General features: G+C 36.4%; 2 protein-coding genes across 4 annotated transcripts; one reads left to right on the forward strand and one right to left on the reverse strand.

The window, feature by feature from the left end:
• Window positions 1–3758: 3758 nt before the first annotated feature.
• On the forward strand, window positions 3759–7500 carry LOC103342541 (disease resistance protein At4g27190-like). Its single transcript, XM_008246178.3, is given in 5 exon segments — window positions 3759–4758; window positions 4942–5624; window positions 5627–6637; window positions 6640–7068; window positions 7222–7500. Coding segments are annotated over 4 exon segments (2910 nt in total). The 5' UTR covers window positions 3759–3967; the 3' UTR covers window positions 7065–7068; window positions 7222–7500.
• A 772-nt stretch (window positions 7501–8272) lies between these two features.
• G18F (autophagy 18 F-like protein) lies at window positions 8273–16206 on the reverse strand. 3 transcript variants are annotated; one of them, XM_008246121.2, is made up of 8 exons: window positions 15110–16206; window positions 11769–12233; window positions 11253–11684; window positions 10720–10947; window positions 9803–10621; window positions 9535–9701; window positions 9021–9365; window positions 8273–8519 (listed from the first exon to the last, which is right to left on the reverse strand). In XM_008246121.2, exons 1-7 carry the CDS (start codon window positions 15383–15385, stop codon window positions 9023–9025), a joined length of 2730 nt encoding a protein of 909 aa, XP_008244343.2. In that variant the 5' UTR covers window positions 15386–16206; the 3' UTR covers window positions 8273–8519; window positions 9021–9022. The 3 variants fall into 3 exon arrangements, with proteins under 3 accessions (XP_008244343.2, XP_008244346.2, XP_008244345.2); XM_008246124.2 differs by having other exon boundaries at window positions 9021–9305; window positions 15110–16173; XM_008246123.2 differs by having other exon boundaries at window positions 9535–9689; window positions 15110–16170.
• Window positions 16207–24252: the final 8046 nt, after the last annotated feature.

A 24252-nucleotide genomic window follows, 5' to 3' on the forward strand; every position in this document is an offset into this window, starting at 1 on the left:
GAGATATCAGGGTTTTGGGAGTATATTTTAATGTAGAGAGTTGAAGGGGGGTTGTTAAGGAGAAAGAGACATGGGACTGATGTTTTTGCTTTTTCTTGTTTGGGATTTGGCTTGGTTTTGAAGGAGGGAAGTTAAGGGGGAAATGAGATAAAATGAAAAAGAATTATAATATATAATATTCAATTTGAGAAGAAGAAGATGGTAGTTTGGTGTTTGCTTGGCTTTGCATCCACATGAGGTTCTTAGCAGCAACTCAAAAACCTTGGACTATGGAGTCTTTGACAGAACAGGGCTTCTAAATGGATAATGACTGTTCCTCTCTCTATCTCTATGGGGTGGGTTTTGGTTGTTGGAGTGAAAATGCAGCAACATCTGATTCTTTTTTTTATTTTTTATTCCTAACAAACTGTAAATTGTCATGGCCTGCTTGGTATATTTTTTTTCCTATTTGTCATGGTTTGACTCCCATAAAATATTGTATTTTACTAGAAGGAAAGGGAAATAGGACCTTTCATTGCTACAATTATAAATGGTATTTATTATTTCCTTTCACAAAGACTATGCACAGTTTTGGGGTTGGAATTTGGTGTATGTTGTTTTGACAGAATTGAAATGACCACTTCCCTTTGAATCATGAAAGTAATTTATTCTCCTTTGACCAAAAAACAAATCTACCTTCTTTTTTCTTTTTTTCCTTCTTCTTCTGTCCTATGGAGCCCAAATGAACATATAAACCCAACCAGGGATAACCTTGGGCTGAGGAACTCTATCTTGTAGAGAGACACCCAAACATTATCTTTTTGACACCCATACTCAAATTTTAAAATAAAAAAATTTCCTAACCCATGCTAACCCCCCCTCCACCTCTAACTTAAATCACATAAGAATTGCATAGACTGTCTTTCTTAGTAAATGTAGTAACAAACTATTCTCCACAATGATTTTGAAGAGAAAATTTAAGGCTTTTGCGTTATTAAAAACAATATTTGGTTTTGATAAAAATACGAGTTAGTGTTTTGTCATCTAAAGGGGATGTGTCAAAGGTTGTTCCTAGTGAGTCCCAAGTTGGGCTGTCTGTCTGTATTGGTCTAGTCCCAAGCAACTTTACTTAATTCCACATGCTTCTGCCATGTCTGAGAATTGAGAGATCATCCATCAGTAAATTCTCATCATACTCGAAGAAGTTGACAGTACGTCTATCAGGAAAAAGAACAAGGACAAAAGCCAAAGGAATTCAGTAGTGGTCACAGAAAGCGAAAGGAAGCCTGCTTCTGGCTGCTCTGTGTTGTTTGGGGATGCAAACAACCTGTTGTTTAATTGCAAAGCAAAGTACATGTGTAGTTTTGCTGATAATCGTGTTTAGAGTGTGCTTATGTATCATAGAGGATTGAATTTATGTTCTAGAAATTGACTCTGTTAATGATACCTTGTTTTATTCTGGTGATCCTCTAATTGTTAGAAATTTTATATATTTTCCATTTTGAGCTTTGTCCGATTATTGGGTGTTGAAGAATATGAAGTTCACATCGAAAACTTGACAAAATAAAATACAACATATAGTGAATAGTTCCACTACTAATAGCATAAGGCCTTTTTGCATAAAACCCCACACCTTCGAGTACACAGGTGGATTTGGACATGGGCATTGTCCTGGTTAAATATTAGAGGATCAAAGATATCCTTCACATACTGGAGTGGAAAACTAAGAAATTTTTAAATGACACCTTCCTCGTATTTGCAATTTTATGTTAGAATTTAAATGTTAAAATATTAAAAAAAATCCTTTTCCTACTCTTGTTCTTGTTTTCCTCCTTTCCTCTAGCTCTCCATTGGTCCATCGATAATTTTCATTCTCTTTACTTTGCTCATGTATTTCTAAGAGCATCTATAATCATTATCTCTATTTTTTTAAATTAAAATTTAACTAAAAACACACAAAAGTTATTTTAGGAACTCTCTACAAAATTTTAACTATAATCATACTTCATAGTTTGAGGAGTCATAAATACTACAGTTATTTTTTTAATTCAATATAATTGGTCAATCTCTATAAGAAGTAATTAAAAAAAATAGTTAGCATTAATTAAAAGTTTAAACTATGCATAAAACAAAGCAGCATTAAATTATAAGGAGCCACTAGGGTCCTTTGTCCGATTATTGGGTGTTGAAGTTAAGGAGTGACTTGAGAAGGCCAAGCAGATGGAACATGAAGTGCTCCTACTTTTGGAGGCTCTTAAATAAACAAGGGAATATTTTGCTGAATACTTTGTTATATATTCAATAAGCAATTCGTACAAGGTATATGCTATATATACATGAGCGAAGCTCCATTGCGTTAGCCTTCAAAGGCTAAATAATCATGATCCACTATTTGTGGGATCCGACTAATCTATTTTAAGAAGAAACGTTTTGAGACGAGGCCTCGAGGTTTTATGACATTCTTTGGCCAAGTGGATGTTGAGCAGTAAGGCCCTTTCATTTTTGGTGCTTCTGGTTTCTGTTCAAGGAGAACCAGTTGTTCTTATGGTCTCTCTGTAGCACTGGTGCTGTAAAGAGTCTTCTTGATCCTCTCTGTCAACACTGAGTGAGTTGGGCTTGAATTTATAATAGTTATTAATGAAATTCTGCTATAAAAAAAATGAAAAGTAACACTAGTCCAAGATTTATAAACTTTTCTTTAATTGTTTGGGACATAAGTCCATTCGCAATTGAGCGCCATGATCATTTCAGGAGCTCTACTTCTTTCATAAGCCAAGCATTATCGACCCAAAAAAAAAAAACCCATGCATTATTAATATTTGCCTAAAATACGAAGCAACTTTACTTAATATTCCCACATGTTTCTGGCATGTTTGAGAGAGACCCATGAGTAGATTTCCATCTTTCTTCAAGAAGTTCAGCAAAAGAAAAAAGAAGAAAAAAGACAAAGCAAAGGAAACCTGTTGGCTGCTGCAAAACAAAAATGCTGTAGCCTCTAACCTGCTATCGGGTACAAATCCAAACGGCATGGCATTTAATTGCAAAGGAAAGGCATAGGTAGGTCTACGGCATCCGGATTCGGCATACGGCAGAAAAAGGCACATATGTAGTTTTCTTATGGCTTTGTGGTGGCTTGAAGGTGGTGGTGCAGCAGCAGCAGCAGTTTTTATTTTTGGTTTTTCATGTTTATATGTATTATTTTTAGTTTTATTATTATAGGCTTTGTGTTCTCTCTCAATTAGTTTCTGCTATTTTGCATGAGACTTGTCCAAGAAATGTACGTATGTCCTTAGGCTAGTGTCACCTTTTGCTTTGTAGCTGCAAATTTCAACAACCAGAAATATGATGGCTCTGTCATATCCGAGAAATGCATTATGCATCTGCCTAATTTTCCATCTATATGCACTCCTGAAATTATGGTGTACTTGTTAGAAATGCATCTGCGTAAGTTTCAATCCGTACGCACTCCTGATGATTCTACCACAATCTCGGAAACTCACATCACATCTCACACTCCTTATGGTATGGTCTTGAAGGCAACATTTTCAATTGGACCTGGATAATATAATATAGACAATTTCATGAGGAATGTGTGACATCACTACAGCTACGTAGGGATGAGTATATCAAGGATTTCTTCATATATTGAAGGCAATAACTAAGGAAAGTTAATGAAGCCAACTAGGAAATTTACAGACACCTTCCCATTTGGATTTTATGTTAGATAAAATATTATTTTTCCGGTTCTTGTTCTTGTGCTGGCTCTCTCCTTCTCTGGCTCGGCATTGGTCTATCGGTGATTTTCATTTTCTTTACATTTCTCATTCTTAGGATTCTGAGACTGTTAATAGCTTCTGGACAAAACAAAAGGACTCTATAAAAGCATATGATGCATAACTATGACTTTGTAATCCCAAAACGACTACTGAGCCCATAGCTACACTAGTGTTCTTACTCCCAACCCTTACTTTGGCCTTTATTGTGTGCCATGGAAACCTTGGGTGCTTTCCTTGTTGAAGTTGGTAGATGTTTAGCCAACACCGTGTTGTCACGGTTTGCCACCCTGAAAAAATTCCAGAAAAACATCCAAACTATGAAGGAGGAACTACAAAAGCTCATCTGCCGAGAAAATGATATAACAGAAGATATTGATTTAGCAAAGATAGAAGGGAAGCACCCCCCAGGGCAAGTTAAGGAGTGGCTTAAAAAGGTTGACAAGATCAAGCATGAGGTTGAGGAGATTGAAGAAAAAGCTCGGCTACTATTGGAGGCAGATCCCCTTGATGCTTCCATTGGCCAGGGGTGTTTTCTTGACTCTAACATGTGCCAGAAGTACCAGCTTAGCAAAACTGCAGCAAAGAAGTGTGATGAGGTGAAACAACTAATCAAGGAATCATGTGATCTTCCACCTATGGAAGATAGGAAACTAAGTGATATACGTGTTGAGCATATTCCAGCACCTTCTCTTGTTGGTCAGAAAGCACCAGAGAAGCTAAATCAGCTTATGGAACTTTTGGCTGATAAAGGAATCACAAGGATTGCTGTTTATGGAATGGGAGGTTCTGGGAAAACTACACTAGTAAAAACCTTGAACAATCGGCTTGAGTCTTCTGCCTCAGAGTTCTTTGATATGGTCATCTGGGTACCCGTGTCGAATGACCTCGATATGAAAAAGGTTCAATCTCGAGTTGCTGAGAGATTGAATTTAGCACTGAATGCAGAAGAGAGCACAGAGCGAAGGGCTGGTAAACTACATCGAGTATTGAAGTCAGGAAAAAGGTCATGTTAATTTTCTGATCCGAGCATGAGTTTTCTTACACTTCTATCTTTTCAAGTTCAAGTTAACTTCATTTTTGGTCTTGATTATATTATCTGTCTTAATGTTATGTTACTGTTAAAGTCAGTTACAGAATTTGGTTTCCTAATTCATGATGGCCAAGCTCAATGCTATTTCTACTGCAGGTTCCTGCTCATTCTTGATGATGTTTGGGAGAAAATTGATCTGGACATCGTGGGGATACCACAAGGTGATGACCAAGCAAATTGTAAGATCATTTTGACAACTCGATCACTTGGCGTGTGTAGGGAAATGATGACTGATAAAGAAATAAAGATGGAACTTCTGAATGAAGAAGAGGCTTGGAATTTATTTGCACAAAATGCAGGAAACGTAGTAGATTCAGAAGACATAAATCCTCTAGCAAGAGAAATTGCTAGGGAATGTGGTGGTTTACCTCTGGCAATTGAGACGATGGGGAAGTCCATGAGGGACAAAACAATGATTCAGCTATGGCAGAATGCACTCTGGCAACTGAAGCATTCAGAACCACATTACGGGAGCTTCGACAAGGTGTATCTGCGATTGAAATTGAGTTATAATTCACTGCCAAGTAAGATTTTTAAGTGGTGCTTCTTATCTTGTTCGTTGTACCCAGAAAATTTCTTAATTAAAACAAGGGAACTAATATATTGCTGGATAGCCGAAGGATTGATCGGTGAACGTCAAACTTTAGAGGAGTCATTCAATGATGGGATTGCAAAACTTGAATATTTGAAGGATTCTTGCATGTTAGAACAGGGTGAAGGTATTGGCACTGTAAAGATGCACAGTGTATTGAGGGAAGTAGCCATATGGATATCCTCAAATGAGAAACTGGGTTTTTCAGCAGTTCATTGCAAGGAATGCAAAAGCTTCGAACATCCTTCAGAAGAGTTTCATTTATGAATAAATCTATAACGAGTTTGCCAACTCGGTTGCTGGGGGCCTCAAACCTAACTGTGCTGTTCCTTCAATGTAATCCTCTAAATAAAATCCCCGACGGTTTCTTTCGAGAGGTTAGAGTACTAAAATTCTTGAATTTAAGTAGCACTCAAATAACTTCCTTGCCTTCTTCTCTTCTTCATCTAAGGGAGCTACACACTCTTCTCTTAAGAGACTGTCGTTCTCTAGAAAATCTACCCCCACTTGGAGGTCTTTACAAACTCCAAGTGCTTGATCTCTGTGGCACTCGAATAAGAGAACTTCCAAAAGATATGGGAAAGTTAATTCATCTGAGAGATCTAAACTTGTCACACACACACCACTTAGAAATCATCATGGAGGGAAGCATATCAGGATTATCTAGTCTTGAGGTCTTAGACATGTCTTTCAGTGCTTATAAGTGGGATGTGAAACGCAATGTAGAAGGAGCGGCATTTGATGAGTTATTATCATTGCGTCAACTTTCAGTTCTTCATGTAAGGCTAGACACAGTTGATTGCGTTGCCTTGGACTACGCTGGTCCATGGTTTGGGAGATTGAAGGAGTACACCATACGGATTGGTACAAGGAGCTGCGATACGAATTTACCGACTCAACATGATGAGAAAAGAGTCATCCTTAGAGGGGTTGACCTCTTGAAACGAGGCCTCGAGGAGCTACTGTGCAGTGCTAGTGCCCTGGACCTCGTCTCGTGCGGAGGTATGAGTAGTTTGTCTGATATAGTTGCCAGAAAGAGTTCATGTGGCCTGCCAAACTTGAAGTCACTCACCATATCAAATTGTGGCTGCATAACTAGTTTGTTAATTGGTGAACAAAATCTTAAGAGCACATTAACAAATCTGGAGCATTTAACTCTCAATCGCCTAGACAACTTAGCAACCATGGTGGATGGAATAGTTCGCAGGGATGCCTTGGAAACTTAAAGACCATTAAAGTGGTGGGATGTGGGAGGCTAAAGAACCTCATATCCTTTGCTTTACTTCGGCTGGTTCAAAACATTGAAGAAATAAAGGTAAGTGACTGCAGGAGGATGAAGCAATTGATCGCAGAAAATTACTACGAAACGCTTCCAAAGCTGAAAACCATAGAACTCAGGGATATGGAAACTTTGAGGACCGTTTGTTCAAGGGAAATGGAAGGATCAGCTTTGGAGAGGATTGAGGTGAGCAATTGCCCCAGGCTAGGGAAGCTTCCCTTCACAGCACGCGATGCGCTAACTATTAAACAAATTAGAGGAGATTTAAATTGGTGGAATAGCCTTCGATGGCGAAAGGATGCAGATAAGATCAGCCTTCAGCAACGATTCCAAGCAACAGAGGATTAGATAGGTAAGTTAACTTGTCTCATGATATAATTTTGTTGTATTAAATTTTTGAGTTGAAGTTTTCATCTCTGTCTCTCACGTACACAAGTTGCTATACAAAATATATTGTCTTTGTCTGATTCTTATTGTATTCTGAAATCATCTTTCTTGTTTGTAGGCCTGAAGGTGTGGGGCTACGTACACAACGGTGAGCAAGTCCAAGGAGAAGTTCCAGAGACAGTTCATGGAATTCATCTCCTTGTTTGTACTTATTAGTTGCTCTACATAAGTCATATTCTCTTTGTTTTAGCTTTGGTGATGTGGGTTGTGTTTTAACTTTGGATGTAGAGTTGTTTTGTTTCAGATGCAAACTCCTTGTCCGCATACTTTCTTGAGATGATAAAAGAAGTGTGTTTCTATTCAAAAATTAAATCAAATGCATACCTAAATTTCAGAATCTTTTTGTCAAATTCAGAAAATCAGACCGAGGGGTTTACCTAAGTGGTGAGGTCCCTCCCCCTTCCCCCCATTGGTCACCCGTTCGAATCTCAGGAAAAGTGCCCTCCTCCTCAATTGCTGGAATTCCCAAAAAAAAAAAAAAACAGAATCAGAAAAAAAGGGTCCATAATGACTCATATTGTATTTCTGGCTCAAAGGTCAGGCCCTCTTATCAGAATATCATATAATCAAAATCCAAAATTGTTGAATATGTGACAAAGGAGATATAACCTTAGCATGGACGAGTGGCATATAACCAACCGAATAATTGACAATGATATCCAAGTAAAAAATCTAAGTATGAATGGACGAGTGGAATATGGTTGGCTATAGCCCCTCTTGATGGACCCAGTGAGCAAAGGAAAGATTTCTCAAACAATGACAAAATTATTGCACGAATAGTCAACTTCAAATGGACAACTCTTCATTAGTTTCTTCTGATAATTTTTGTCTGTGCATCCTTCAATTTCTCAGTTTCTTGCTTGTGAATCTAGCGCGTCTGGCACCCCATATACCAAAAAATCTGCAAAGGACATTTGTGGTCTCAATCTTGGATTTTAGAGTGGGAGAAACTGTCCCATCCTTTTGTTATATGTTTATTCTGAGAATGCTGAGAATGCCGAATCGATCCAGCATTATTTTGGATAATTCGTAAACCTTACCAGACAAGACCCGTCCCATTTCAAAGCAGAAGTAAAACACACAAGAAAGTGGGCAGGATAATTCAAATCTGGCAGAATAAAAAGGAGAGATTGAAAAGAGCATACAAACTTCATACTGTTATTTACACATTATAACTGATTATTGGAAATTTATATGGTCACTTTATTTACATAGTCAACAGAAGATGAAACCCCAACAACAGAGTATCCACAATTCCGCATCGGTAAGGGCCCCCTATTGCTCCTCTTCTCTACAGACCACCCCATACTATTAACAGTGTTAATCACCCAGGAGAATCAAAGAATATCTGCACATCTGAGATAAAAAATGAAAACAAAGAGTGACTTAGAACAGCACACAAGCACCATACCGATGGAGTAATATGGTAAAAACTGTGTGTCTCAAACACAAAACTAAAGAAAACCAACAGCAAGTCAACAAATCAACATTGCCATGGCAGATGCCTTGTAGATAAATATAGGCAAGTGCCTTGCTCTCTTATGCTCGGCGTGTTTAGCATTTCAGGAAATGACATACCAAACTGGATGATTGTTTTTCCTTGGGAGAGGATTTGTGGCATACATACATTGCGAAAATATATAAAGCATTGGCATCTTACAGCGTAATAGATTTACCATTAAAAACAACTGAATAACAAGTGGGAGAGAATGAATGCCATCAATTTCAAATAGCTATGATGTCTCTTTCTAAAGCACCTCCCTAACTATATAATCACACTCACTTCATTTAGTGAAGACATTTCATGCCACACTAAATTTTATCTAGAAAAAATCTACAGGAGTAAGAGGGGCTTACCTCTAATCAAGCTCATCACCTTCCTCTCTGAATAGATTCTCCATTCCCATGCCTTCTATGTTACTATTTACAAACTTAAGTTGGGCCTCCGTTTTTAAGGTCCTCTCCCTATTATTTACAATCTCAAGCTGAGTCTTTGTCTTTTGGTTGTCATTGTTATTTACAAAACCCTTGTTTTCTACGGCCGTCTGAGAACCACCCCACTCAGTTTCCTCGGTGCCATTGCTAAGTTCGGCCACACCAGCACCACTGTCAGTCATGGTGTCAAGAGAGCCTGAACTGCTTCTGCATGAAAGCCTGCCATTTTCAGATATCCCGCTAACATTTCTATCTATAGCAGCAACCCTGGATAAGAAAAGATGGTAATTCATATACATTAATAGGACGTCTCCCTGTTGTGTACATGAAAGAGGCAACTTGCAGAAAGAAGTACAAAGAGCATGTGACATATAAGCATCGCTTGCATCACCACCAGGACCTGGTAGATAAATGGATGCATAGAAGTTCACCTCACCTTGTTTGTTGGAATCTGGGAGTTTGAAGATAGTCAAAAACTGGGACCAAATCCTTTGACCTTGCTTCAATCATGCGAGTTGGAATCCTTTCGATCTCAATTTCCCCTCCTGAAGCGGTTTCATCATCCATTTGGACACCTTCCACGATCATTGACTGAAAGTATAGCTGGCAAACAATTTTACAAGAGCAAAGAGCATAAATAAGGAATTTGTCTGAATAGCAAGCAAAGCCACAATTTTGCATTGTCCAGTACTCAAAACAAATACCTCAGGTTTTGCCCACACTGGACTTTGAGCTTCATGCATCTGCAGTTCGGCTTCTGAAATATACAACTGATGTTTCTCCTCAGGGCTGATCTTTGCTTTTGTGACAGTGCTCCAAGCTTCAGGATAAATGGTGTTTCCCTTTTTCTTCCCTTCAGGATATATCTTATTGTTGTCTAAATTTCCGTTCTCACCATATATGTCAGTAGTATCCTCTCGTTCTCTTCGATTTTGTTTTTGACATATATTCCATTTCTGAATAGCTTCAACTGCTAATCTTGCATCACCCTCCAGGCCTGACTCATAAGCAGTGTTCAATCCAGTCACAGCTGTCGAATCTGGACCATTTGATATTCGCAACGCATATTGTATCATGGAACCAGAAGGAGAAAAAACCAAAAGGTGGTACTTAGCCTTCGAAGAGCTGCAATCCACATAATGAGTATGGCCTTTGGAATTGTGGAAAGAAGCAGCAATGGCCCCAGAAAGGGAACTCATCTTCCCTGTTGCAGCTGCTGCAGCACCACTTACAGTGCCTCTCCAACTATTATTTCCATTTCTTATTCTACTAACAACAGAAAGTGTAACAGGGGGACCAGCTGAACAGAGGCTTTGCTGATTAGGCATTTGCACACCTGGCCAACGAACTGCCGATTTAGTTGTAACACCCAATCCTGTATTTTTGGTAGTAAAACCAGCATCAGCAGTTGGAAGATTTACTGATCCCCCCCAAGGATTTATAGCAAACAGATGGCTTGTCCCCCTAGAGGAACTAACCATGATCCAGTTGCTGTCATCACTAAAACTGATGTCCTGTATGATCTGGGAAACGAAGAAAGGGGAAAGTTAATTCAAACATATACTAGTTGCAACAAATGGCATGTCCAAGAAGGAATGGAGAACAAGAGCACGGATCTTACCGCATTTGTAAATCCACGTTGCAGCCTGTACAGATGTACATAAGATGCAGCAGCATCAGTTGAAAAGGAGCTTCCAGGCATTATTTTAAAAACATTGATGTTATGCCCCTGAACCGAAGCAGTCACTAAAAGGGTGCCACTACGATCAAAGCATAATGCAGAAATAGGACTCTTGTGCGCCCTAAACTGTGCAATAACAACTTTACTGACAATATCTCTGACAATGACCTGACAAACCAAAGAATATAATAAGCACAGGGAACCCAAATAATTGAATATGAAAGGATCAGATAGCTCCAACTCAGTTACCCTTAGATAAATCATGCACATGATTTATTACCATGCATACCAGCAGAAATATCATTCCACGATAATGAAGTATAAGAACATTTTCCAAACACTTTCTATCACTCAAGCGGATGCATATTCTAATGCAAAGTTAGCAAATGGTAATTCACTGAATATAGTACTCCAACAGAATACAAAAAGAAATTGAAAATATAGCTACAAGTGAAAACAACTGAGATATGTACCATTCCAACATTATCCGTGTCTGCTGACAGGCCATTGACAGTTCCATTGCCTTTCCAGCCAGGATTCCCTGAATGAAGTGGAATATTACTATCAGGTATAAGCTCAGAGCAGTACCGGGAGAGCTTCTTATATCCCATGTCTCCAAGGGTTACAATCCCAGCAGCTAATTGCTTGCTTGATTCTTTTGCATAGTGAGCAACCAGGCTCCCATTTGAAGGAAAACCAGAAAAACTTGCAGAAGGTTCCAGATGTTGTGGACTGACACGCCCGGAAGTAGATACAGCGACAGGACTTCCACTATAAGCCAGCCACCTCTTGCCTACTGCAAGAGGTCCACAACCTATACCTCCAGAACCAGGGAATCCCGCAACTATGGGATTGGTAAGAATGGTATATTCCCTCTCCAATGTTGTGGCATCAAAACAGTGAATCTGCAATACACAAGACTAGATACTCAAACACTGATTAAGCAGAATATAAGAATTATTAGATAAACTTTGCAAAATCAGGTATACCTGAGCTGCTTGAGAAATAGCAACAACTCGAGAACTGCACTTTACAGAATAAACAACTGATCTAAACTTTAGAACATGAACATAAGATTGAGATCTCAAGGAATAAAACCGAACAACAGTAGGCACAAAACTACTGTTCATTGTGTCATGGCTGGTTGCACTAATACCATTGCGAGGAGAGGCCATCCCATCCTGTATATTATTGCCGACAGAAATGGACCCATCAGCACAAACTACCAGCAATGGACGGCTTTCTTCAAACTTGTCTTCCAATCTCCTTGAGGCTACTGGTTTAGGTAGCATTTGCATAAATGAGACAGGGCCATCATATCTGGAAACCAGGTCACGGACATTATCTGATTCTTCAACATCCCAAACCTGGAAACCAGAACGGTAACCCAACAGGAGAACTTGCCGAGTGACATTTCCCTCACCTTCTAACTTGTCAAAGCCAGCCCAGTTCACCTTTATTTTTCAAAAGGAACATGAAAAGTTAACTCCAATCTCTATTATATTGAAGACTTCAGGAAAAAAAAAAAAAACCAAAAAAACCTTTAACCTCAAGTGCTTATAAACAGAACAAAGAAAGTAGTAGGATCATGTCCAGTGAAAAAAATCAAATACAGAATAACCAAACAAATTTAAAACAAAAGGAAGAAATTTACAGAAAACAACAATATGAAGAGCCATTAATCTAAATGTACACAATCAACACCAATTCTTTGCTCATATATAATTTTCTTTCAGAATTTTAAAAAAAAAAACAAAAGAGAGAGTGAAAGAGAAGGAAAAGCTTGACAGAGTAGCATGAATGCAACATGGAAAATATGCATCCGTGTATCCATGTTGAATGGTTAATATTCTCAACAAAATATCTTTTTACAACTTCTAACAAAATCAAAACACAAACGAATCTACAAAGCTAACTTTCCAATCAATTAAAGAGTCCATTCAGATAATCATTTTTTTCGTCCGAAGATTTTAAACATGCCTAAGACTTACTAAACTGTTAAATAGATAATAGAATCATGAAACTTCTTAACAATAAAATAGCACCCCAATTGATCCTTCCAAGTGGTGGTGCACAGGCATTTTGATGTGAAATAACTATCTATTTGGGTGTCAAAAACTCAAAAAGGCATTGCTACCAGCACCAACTATTTTCATTATGAAATTCTGCCTTGTTTTCAGAGTAATGATACACAAAAATATGGAGCAAAAATTATATTAATATTATTTTTTTGTATTTAATACAGTACATATAAATTTAGTGTTCAAAAGCTCCTTCACTAATGAATAATTGTTACACCAGGTAAGAATAATATAAATCATCTCCATCATAATAGTTTCCAAGAGCTCCGTCAGTTTTTAAGCTTTTCTTTTTTGTGTTTGAAGAATTGAACTTCTAGGCAACCAGCAATTCATAATGTGTGTCCTCATCACAAAGTTTTTAAATATAATTTTTGTGTTTGAAAAAAAAAAAAAAGATAAGAGGCTCTGTTTGGCTGCAAAAGTGGTATTACCTTATCTATATCGGCAGTGTTTTCCTGATCAAAGTTACTGTTAAAAGAATGATCACTTCAGATACATTTCTGATTTTTACCAAATTAATATGCATAGGGAGCAATAAATGCGTCACTAAATGTTACTACTAATTGAGTCCTTAGTATCTATAATACTAGCCCCTACATCATTTCAGACTATGAAAGCAAGTCTACATTGAAATTAAATTAACTATAAATTATCACAAGTTCCACAAAACCAATCACAAAATGTCAATGCAAGTTGCAAAGTATATTCTTTTTTAACAACTGCATGACAAGTATAATGTCACGCATTTATTTTTGCACAACCCCACAGCCCATACTTTTAGCATACTAGATTATGACTGTTTTAAAAACCCAACAGACAACATACAATCGAAGTCCTCTTCTTGCCATGCCTGAAGTAATTTCTAGCAACTCCATATAATAATCTAAAGGTCACGGGTTGTTAACTGGAATGTGTACTTCCTATAGCACCTAAGTCGCACATGACATGGGAACCTCCTTATACCACCAATCTAACAAAGAATCCTTATATTGCTTCACCATATGCTTTGCTATTGAATCTGGACATCATGATGCACACTTGTAACAAACTTCATTAAGGATCACATACTCTAAAACGTCTTTTTTATTTATATTATTTCACCTGATAAGCATATATTTTGTCATAACCCAGACGGGAAGCAAGATCTAATTCAAGTCAGGCAATCAAGGATCAACAATTCAGCCAAATCTTTCCAAATCAATGCTTGATTGTAATAAAAAGAGCTTAAACAAATAGAAATTAATGTCTCATTTGGAATCAAAACACACGGAACGTGTAGCACATATATGACAAAGTAAATAGCATACCGTCATTAACGCTTACGTATATCCAAATATTGATTCGAAGAAAACAGGTGGATCGTGTAGCACATATATGACAAAAGCAAATAGCATACCGTCACTAACACTTATGTATATCCAAATATTGATTTGAAGAAAACACGTGTAAGGTCTCGATCACGACTCTGAACAGATTAAAAACTCCTATGCTATCCAACATCACAGACAAGCGACAAATCAAATAGCATGTTGCCAATACCCCATCTGAACTACCTATGACCCCAAACTGCCACTTTCTTCAACACGCGTGGAACGCTTTCTTATGAACTAATCCTGACATGAAAACGACAACATTTCTCCACACAAAAATGTGGTCGACAAAGAACCATATCTTGCGAAACATGCATGCATAACAACCTCGACCACTATAATCACCCTTCCTACGAGTTGCAACTTCTGCTCTAAACACCCATATCATCCTAATTGAATATAATGCTCAAGAATCGCTAAATCAAACTTCTTTCACCATCTTCAATCACTTGTGGAAATAACAATCGACTCCATAAACAATTCTCGTCATCCATAGACAGATTTTGCATTCTCTTTCAGGTTAAAAGTTTCACATGCAAGATATTCAGACAAACTCTCCATAGCTGAAAGTTTTGGCAACTAAAGTACTCAACATGGTATTCTACATTCAATCTGCATTTTACAGTTTGTACTATAAAAGTCACCAATTCACACAAAATCCAGCTTTTATATCCACCTTTCCATAATAGCAAAGTTAAATTGTTTCTCTCCACACAGGTAGCAACATCAATAGTAGGTTAAACTATCATGTGAATAGATACTTACAGCTAGCTATACACAATAAAATAACTGAATTAGACACTTTTGAAACTAAGTTTATATCACAGTGCTGAAAGCTGAAACATTTCAATATAGAAACCAAAAGACAGCAACTCCTACCTGATCATGGTTGGTATCATCATCCCTATCAACAATGGATGAAGCCACCGACGCTGCAGACCGAGCAACAGTTGAAGCACCGGACGAAACGATTCTCAAATAGCTTGAAATGGCACGAAACGAGTTGGGAATGAAGTTATTGGTCCGTGCGGGGCGAGGAACACCACCCTGCTGCTTTTGGCCACCATCATTCCTCATCCCCAGAAGCAGAGAGATCAAACGAGCCAATACCCAGATCACGAAAACTGCTGGTTCTTCAAAGACTGCCTGAATCATAACCCCAGAGCTGTTTCTCTTTGAACTTAAAGCCACCCAAATAAGAAACAGCCCCAAATTCACAAGCTCTAGGTTCCAAGTGTCTCCATCTCCTTCTTACACACAAAAAGCATCCAAATTTCACAAACACCCAAAAATTAAAACCAACTTCAAATCGCACCAAATGGAAACACAAGGCCTCTGCCTCTGATTCCACGTCGTCTCGTTAACAAAACCAAAGAAAACAATTAGAGCTGTGCAACTGCTTCCAGAAACAAACAAAGTCCACCAAAGAGTCTTATCTTCAATACCCAGAAGCCAAAATCAAAAACACGATGAAAAAATATACAATCTTTCTGAAGAATGAGGTTTTTTTTTATACTCCTACAATGAAAAAAATTAAAAAATTTACAAAACAAAAAATAATGGGATTTTTTTTTAAATTTGAAAATAATAATGGTAGAATTGGAATGGAAACTATTGTACAGAGGATTAAAGAAGGGATTTTTAGAGTTTTTGAAGGGAAAACCGCCGAGAAATCGCAGATAACCGGGGGAGATCTGAGGAGAGAGAAAGTTGTAGAGAGAGAAACAGATTGGATAATGGCAATGTTTTTTTGGTTTTTCTGTTTTGTTTTTAATTTTTTGGTGAATGAAATGAAACGAAATAATTAAAAAAAATTGAAATTGAAAGACTATTCTTTTACGACTCTTTCTGGGTGCTATGTGTTCTATGCTCTATGCTCTATGCCCTCATCTTTCAAAGTTGGGTTCTGATTTGGTTTTGAGTATTTGTATTGTCTCTCACGTCGTTGAACCAAAACAACTCCACCTCAACTTCTCCAACTTCCCCTCCTCTACACGTTTTAGCCTTCCTTGTTGCTTCACTATTGTCAAACAAAACGGTTTTCACCCCATTTTTCTTTTCTTTCTTTCTTTTTTTTTTTTTTTTATACATTTTTGCTAGGAATTTTTGTCGTTGTTGCCAAAGTTAGGATGGGGAGGGGAAAAACTCACACGCACGGGTATCATAGGAACTTGAACACATGACTACTTAGGAGCACACCAAAGACATAGACGAATCCAACTAACAGCCGAGTGGTTTTTTCCTTTTTTGATGGTTCATTGTCAATTTGTAATTTTACATCTAACAACATTTATTTGCATTTAAAGATGTTAATTTAATTGGTGATTTGTGATATGTGAAGCTTAATCAAACCAATGTCTACATCAGTTGAATCTAGATCCTTTTAAGGACTATAATGTTCTTAACTCTTAGGGTTTTGTGCTAAAATAACCATTTTCGCAATTTTTGTTTCAAAATAGCCACTACCCCCATAGTTCCCCCTATTTTGTCCCCATAGTCCTCTGTAATGCAAGAATGGCTATTTTGGAACAAAAATTATAAAGGACTATTTTAATTAATTTCTCTAGATTTTAATATTAAGATCAAAATAAATGATAGAATTTTGAAATTTCGAATCCACAATTTAGGTTAACAATGAAAAATTCAAATTCAAATATTTTTGTGGTGAGCTTATCTTTTTGAGTTTTCTTATTTCTACCATATTTTAAACGGGTCAATTTGTAAATATAAAATAAAAAAGCAAATTTAGATACATAACACACATTTGGGATATTGATTTTTTTTAAAATTATCATATTTCTGACCCTTGTTTGCAAGGAAGAGCAGGTGCCTTTCGTACTCCAAAGGAACCTTGACCTCTTCTTTTATATAGAAATAAATTGCTCACCTTGTGGGTTTCCATGTAAAATACAAATTAATGCACATATATGATAAGCCATTGTCAACTGTTCTTGTGGTGCTCTTTTACTTTCACAAAAAGCAAATCATTGAATTCAAATTACACACCACCTTCTGCATTATTAAAAATCAGAAAATTGCTTTATTGTTTTCTTTTTAGGGCCCGTTCGGAAGTTATTTTGGATAAGCAGATAATCACTTATATGGAGAATTACCATATAATCACTTTAGGTGATTTTTAGTGATTCTAAGAGAAAGCACCTAAATTAAAATCACTTAATATGATTATGTGGAAAAACACATGAAAGATGCTTCTTTCCGTAAATAATTCTGGTCATTCCATAATCACTCCAAAACAAGCTCTTAATTTTGTTGAGTAATAGGAAGAGTAAAAGGAAAATTGTAGGCTTTCTTAAAAGCCACTGGCTTCCATGGGAAATCATAAATGCCTTTAATGTGTATAGGTATTTGTTGCGGATGGCAAAGAATCAAATTTTTTATTCTGCCTTTTTAAATAATCAATGGCAAAGAAAATGATATTCAATTTTTTTTTTTTCCTTTTCTTAGTACGATGTGTGGATAAGTATCATATTTTCGTACGGCTTGTTTCCCAAGTATTCTATTCTATTTCTTGGAGGCCAAGCATAACCATACCACACCCTTTCAAATTCTCCCAAGATTTTCCATATTCTTGTAAGAAGCAAAACCTCTGTGTTTTATTGCGTTTTTTTTTTCTTCTTCTATATTTAGATTCCATGAAAAGAGCTCAAATATAGAAGAAAATAGAAAGTTATATATAAGAAGAAGATAAGTCTTTGCATGGGTAATTATGAAGCTAACGTGACACATACCCAACTCATCATGAGCAGGGGAGTAATTACAACCATAAAGTTTATCTGTGGGAGGAAAGGAAACCCTGCAAGAAATTTCAACCAAACAAAACAAGTAATAATGTGGACATGATGAGGAGGATCCACTAATATTGTAAACTGTATGAACTCTAAAGCTATTTTAATGGACTAAACTACCCTCCTGTAATTTTTTTTTCGACAAATATTATTTATAAAATTATGAATTCAGTTTCAGTGAAAAAAAAAACCCTAGCCGCTCTCTCTTTCTCTGTTGTTTTGAACTTGGCTCTTTGAATGTCTTTGTGGGCAACTTGCTTGCACAATGTTAAATATCTAATTTACTTTCAATGAATCATTTGCTTGCTAATCAAACTTGCAAGTTGCAAATTGCACCGAGTAAGCTGTGTCCTGCCTTGTTTTTTTTTACAAATTTAGTTAAATAAGCACCACCCGGCACCATTGTATCTATTTATAAGAAACCATGATTGGAAACTATTATTATGATTGGGTACCTATAGCCTGGCAACATTGGTTTCATTCCCAAAATCAAACATACCTATCAAACTTTTTGGTGTGTTTCATAAATGCGGTGTTTGAGTGTAGTTTTGCCTTATTTATATCATACCATCCAATGGGTTTTGGGTGTGTTTATATGTTTAAATAGTTTTTATAATTTTTTTGTGTTTTAGTGAAATTTTTTTTTTTTCGAACTTGCAAGTTGAAAATTCAGAAGCAGCTGCTTTTTTGTTTGGTTTTATTTTAAATATTCCACCCGGCACAACTATATTTGTATCTAGTTGCCAATTATACAGACTATGACCATGATTGGAAAGGCTAGTATGGGCCATATGATTGGGTACCTATAGCCTGGCAATTATTGGAATTTTCATTTTTTAGGTTAAATGAAAATTAAATCACCAAAAAATGTCATTACCTCATTCAAACTTGAAAGTTGTGACTCATATGAATGCGGTGAAATTTGAGTGCCCAAACACCCAAGTCAATTTCAACTAGTTTTGCCTTATTTATATCATCATGTGGCTTTCCCAGTTTGGGGCATTGTTATGCATTCTAACTTGTTTTGATGCCCAAATATGCATATACACTAATCACCCACTTTGTAGTTAATGGACATCAGCTTCCTCACAAATCACAAATTTAGTAATTAAGGGAAGCCTCCACTTAACATTCCCTTTTCCATGTTGCTAGCTTGTCAACTATCATTTTTGGAAATATTCTACGTGATGATTCCCACTATTTCTCCACAAACGAAATCAATATTAATATGCTAAATATGTTGTTGAACTCTGAGTTTAGTGATGTTTCTCTTATCAATGTTGGAAACGATCCCAAAATTTTATGTTGAATTTTTAAACTCTTTTTTTCTTTTTTTTTTTTAAAGGCTTGAAATGATGAAGTCGCCAATGTATGCAAGGATTGCAAATGGTTGAAAATGCACGAGCCTGATGTCAATACAAAAAGGCAATGCTGCCCTTATAAATCTGTGCATGTGCTGGTGGCGACTGGGGGACAAGATGGTTAAGTCATATGCAATAAATAGAGGGGAAAAAATTTAGCATATAAACACAAAAAGGCAGTTTTGCTGATGGTGTGGTTCATTTCAGTGAAAGCCCGAATGAGACTTTTTGTCTTGGGAGTGTCAACATTTATGGAAGATGGTGGTGTGCCTTTGACGTTTTCAGATAAAAGGAGTTTTGATGCAGTGTCTTGGAGTATCACCAAAAAAAGGAAAACCACAAAAGTGTAGGGTCTTAACAACAACCAAAAAAACCCAGGAAGGATGAACAAGAAAAAGAAAATAGAAAAATAAAATGTGATTGTACGATGTGAATTTGACCTAGTGCATTGTTATAATTAAAATTTCCGAAGAATTCATCACTTAATTAAGTCACAAATGATGATTTTTAAATCAACATAGAAGTGAGAATTCAAATTTGAAACATCTTTTCAATCTCGTGAAGAAACGTACCATTACGCTACGACTTTCAGATAAAATTGATAGGACGACTTTCAATCAAAATTACTAGGAAGTTTTTAGGTTTGTGAATACAATCAGCTAATATGTTACAATATATGTTCTGATATTTTGATTTATTGTGGATATGCTTGTCAAAATGTCATCTCAATGTATGAGAAACAGCATATCCGCAATTTAGAAAGGCATATATTTGCATCAATATGCTTTCCAGAATGTCATGACAATCCGTGAGAGTATATCCTCAATTTAGAGGGACGTGCCGATCCAGAACATATCAATGATATTTAACCCATAAGTGACAATGAATTAATTTACATAATTTTATTCGGTTTTGATTAGTTTTATGCATTTACAAATAGTTCAAACTACTCATCAAACCACAAATAAGACTTGGTTTGGTTTATGAATTCATAATCTTGTTTTTCTGTGTAAAAACTGAATCAAACAACCATGAATTATTTGAGTTGGTCGTTTTAACCAACTAGTTTTTGTTGCGGTGGCTTCTCTCTTTTCTCTATGGCCTTGAAAGAAAGAATTCAAACAATTATATATTTTTTTATACAAGCAATATTCGTCTTTAAACTAATCTAAATTACGGGGAGGGGGATTCAAACTCATTGCAGTGGGAGCACATCTGCTCTAGTTAACTTGGCAACGCCCATATCTACGAATTCAAACAATTTAAAGTGAGTAGAGGAGAGGGAAAAGGTGAAAGACATCAAATTATTAAACGATTTGGTTATAATGTGAAAACCAAAGCCCAAATTAAATACACATCAATTTTCATTCTTAATTTTGATTAGGAACTTTTGCTATGAGCCCTGGGCCTCCCTGAGCCTGACCAGTCTATATCAGAATTAATACTGATGGTACTTCAGTAAGGGAGAAATAAGAACAAAGATTAAAGCATATGCATATAAAGGGATGCATGAGATTTTAAGTACTTATTGAGTGGGAAGGAGTGTGGGACAAAAGAAAGAGATTGGCATGACAACATATTGTATGATATGAAATCTTGATTGAGAGTAGTAGGCTGCGAATTACATGTTTCAGAATCTTATCAAGCACTTGTCTAATTCAAATGATAACCTAAATATTTTGTGGCCGGACAAATAAAGGCACCTGCAGCATCGGGTCCTCATCATTAGAGATAAAATAAAAGAAAATAATAAATGTAATTTGCTTTAAAAAATAAATAAACTTCAATTTAACGTAATTTGTTATCGAAAAGTCGGTTCATCATTGGGCTGGGCTGGTCCAAACTTTTTGGGCTCGGGTCGGACTTCTTCAGGCTTTTTCTTTTTTTAAGTTAAATCCGGCCGGATTTAGGTTTCAAAAGATTAGGGTCATCCCACCCATTGAGTCTCGGGCTGCCGATGGGCCTAAACGGGCCGAACCTTTTATTTTATTTGTTAATACTTTTTTAGAAATACTAAGTAACCTTCTCTCTAACATTCTCTTTTGGACTTTCTCTCTTTTCCTCATGACATGTGTCACTTTTCTTACACTTCAAACAATGTCATTAATATATCACACAAGCTAATTTTTGTTTTTCAAAATTACCCTTATTAAATGTATTGATTTATTTTTTCCCTTTCACAACAAACTAGCCTTTTTTACATCTTTGTTTCCATCTTGTTAAAAAAAATTAAATAAGAAAAAAACGTAATTTTTTTTAAATATAAAATGTCAGCTTTTTTTTTTTTTCCCCAAAGAGAACAAACGTTGCTAACATGCTTTTTATTTTATTTTTAACAGACGCTTTATAATTACCGTGAATCTATTGTTGCTAATAAACTATTCTATCATTTCCTATTTTTAAATCAATTTTTATTTGTCAATGGATATTGGTAATGTCTATCTTCCACTGTTTGGTATTATTGATATTCATCTTCCACTGTTATGTTTTATTTTCCTTATCTTAGCATTTAACTACCTATTGTGTTTAAAAACAAGATGTTCCTAGTGGATAAAAACAAAAAACCAAAAAAAACTAACTGACGTTTTTTGTTGAATTTTTTTTTAACAAAGTGGTAAAAAAGTTGTCAAAAACAAAAATCAATAGATTTAATAAAGATAAACTTGGAAAGTAGAAACTAGTTTGTATGACACATGTCATGAGGAAAAGGGAGAAGATCCAAAAGAGAATGTTAAAGAGAAGGTTGCTAGCATTCCCCAATTATATATTTTTGTTACAAATTTTTACACAACAAGGGACTGCATTATTATTTTTTTTTTAAACAACAATAAAAATAAAAATAATAAAAATTGCATCAACACAAGAGATCACTTCTTCAAAGACAGGGGATTGCAATCAACACAAGAGAACTGCATCAACTTCAAAGACAAAAATCACTTCTTCAAGAAGCTTTTGTTTCCACAGCAGGAGTTGTTGGCTTGGCACTTTGGACCTCCTCTCTTGGGTTTTCACACATTGCTTCTTAGGGCTCACAACTTGAGCTTCCAAAGATCACCTTCTTGGCTTTTGCAAAACTCAACTTGTGATATCCTCACTTGATTTACCCGGTCTTTCCAAGGCCTCCAACTGCTATTGCATGTCCCTAGAGTAAATAGCTACCATTTTTGATAACTGTTTATTCTCCTCATGCAATGTTTCAATCTGGTTATGCGTCTCCTCAAATGCCTTTTCCTTCTTTTTCTCAAGTCTTCTTATAACCCTCTAGCAATCTTTGACCAAACTTTGTTGTGTCTGCAATTGGCTCTTAGCACTTGCACTTCATGAGATTTCACAATTTGGCGATGACCTACACTTGCGATTGACGTTGCACTTTGCATGCTCAATGTCATGGCAGCGATCACTACCTGGTTATCTTCTCTTGTTCCCAACACATGCACATCCATTAGAGCCACTAAACTCCTTGCAACTCCAATGACAACATTGTTGTCTAGGAGTATTGAGTCGTTTATTGTAACTGGTCCTCTTCAGGAACCAAATTAGGGCATCCACATTGGTGCAGTCCCTTGCCCCCATAGCTGAGTTGGCGGAGCTAAGTTCAGATCCAAAGAAAATAGGAAGGAAAACGTCATTTTATTTATGATTTTTCTTCTTATTCTTATTTCTCTCTTTTCTTCTTTCTTTTCTCTCTTCTACTGGTTGTAATTTTGTGTTTTCCCTTCGTTTCCTTTTATAGACATCCATTCCGACGAACTCTAGCCACTGCAGCATTCTACCATTTATCGTGTGGAATCAAGAATATAAGTCCCACACAGGAAACTTGATTAAATGAACAATATATAATGAGTGACACCACTCCTAATAACATCGAGACATTTTTTGATAAAACTCCACACCTATTGGGCTTTATAGGTGATTAAGTTAGGGACAATATCGGTTCTACTAGTAGTGGGCCGATAACCCGTCTCTTTGAAATTTAATATGGTATCAGAGTGAACTCATTGACTGGGCCTGAAATATTGGACCTTTACCCTTACCCCTTACCCCTTACCCAATATGTGATGTTCACATGTTGGACTTGAATGTTTTCCTTTTCCCCCCCTTATCCAATACATGGCATGGCATTCACGTATTAGGCTTGAATTTTTGACTTTGATGTGGACTTGGCTTCACTTGTGACTCACTATATGGTGGTCCCACGTGAGGGGGCATGTTAAAGAATATAAATCCCACATAAGAAACTGGATTAAATTAGATACAATATATAATGAATGACACCACTCCTAATAATATCATGGTTTTTTGTGATAAAATCTCACACCTACTAGGTCTTGTAGGTGGTTAAGTTGGGGACAATATCGGTGTTACTAGTAATGGGTTGATGACCCCTCTATTGTTCTAAACGGATCCGTGCTCATGTCTAGTAGCACTGTAAAACAAATCTGTGCTCAGGCCTAATAGCACTATAGTTTCATCAAATAATATGAGGGGAGGTTTATAATGACTAATAAGACATAAAAAAACACTTTCTATGTCTTTAGCTTTGTTCGTTAACATGGAAAATAAGGAATCATTTATTGAATATGTCATTAGATATTAACATCCAACAATTTTGTACATAACGGCCAAGCAAAGGCCTATAATTTTCATATAAAAATGATTGTATAAAATTGTCATTAGGGCAACTTTTTGCTTGATATATTAAATTATATATTTATTAAGTAAAAATAATAATATATCACTTATTGGGCCGAGTTCGAGGATGAGGATAACAATACTATCCCCGGCCTATCCTCAACTGGGGATTTTTAAAATTCGGGATCCTGTACCCCAATTTTCCCCGACATCTTCCTCCGTT

This window comes from Prunus mume, linkage group LG3 (genome assembly GCF_029339155.1).
Source record: "Prunus mume cultivar Tortuosa linkage group LG3, ASM2933915v1, whole genome shotgun sequence".
Lineage (NCBI taxonomy): Eukaryota > Viridiplantae > Streptophyta > Magnoliopsida > Rosales > Rosaceae > Prunus > Prunus mume.

Bases quoted from the DNA above. Each gene is read 5' to 3' on its own strand.
- G18F (XM_008246121.2), bottom strand. From the start codon at position 15,385: ATGATTCAGGCAGTCTTTGAAGAACCAGCAGTTTTCGTGATCTGGGTA. The intron at 10,622-10,719 runs GTAAGATCCGTG...TTCGTTTCCCAG, and splicing joins AACGTGGATTTACAAATGCG to ATCATACAGGACATCAGTTT. The intron at 9,702-9,802 runs GTATTTGTTTTG...ATTGTTTGCCAG, and splicing joins CAGTGTGGGCAAAACCTGAG to CTATACTTTCAGTCAATGAT.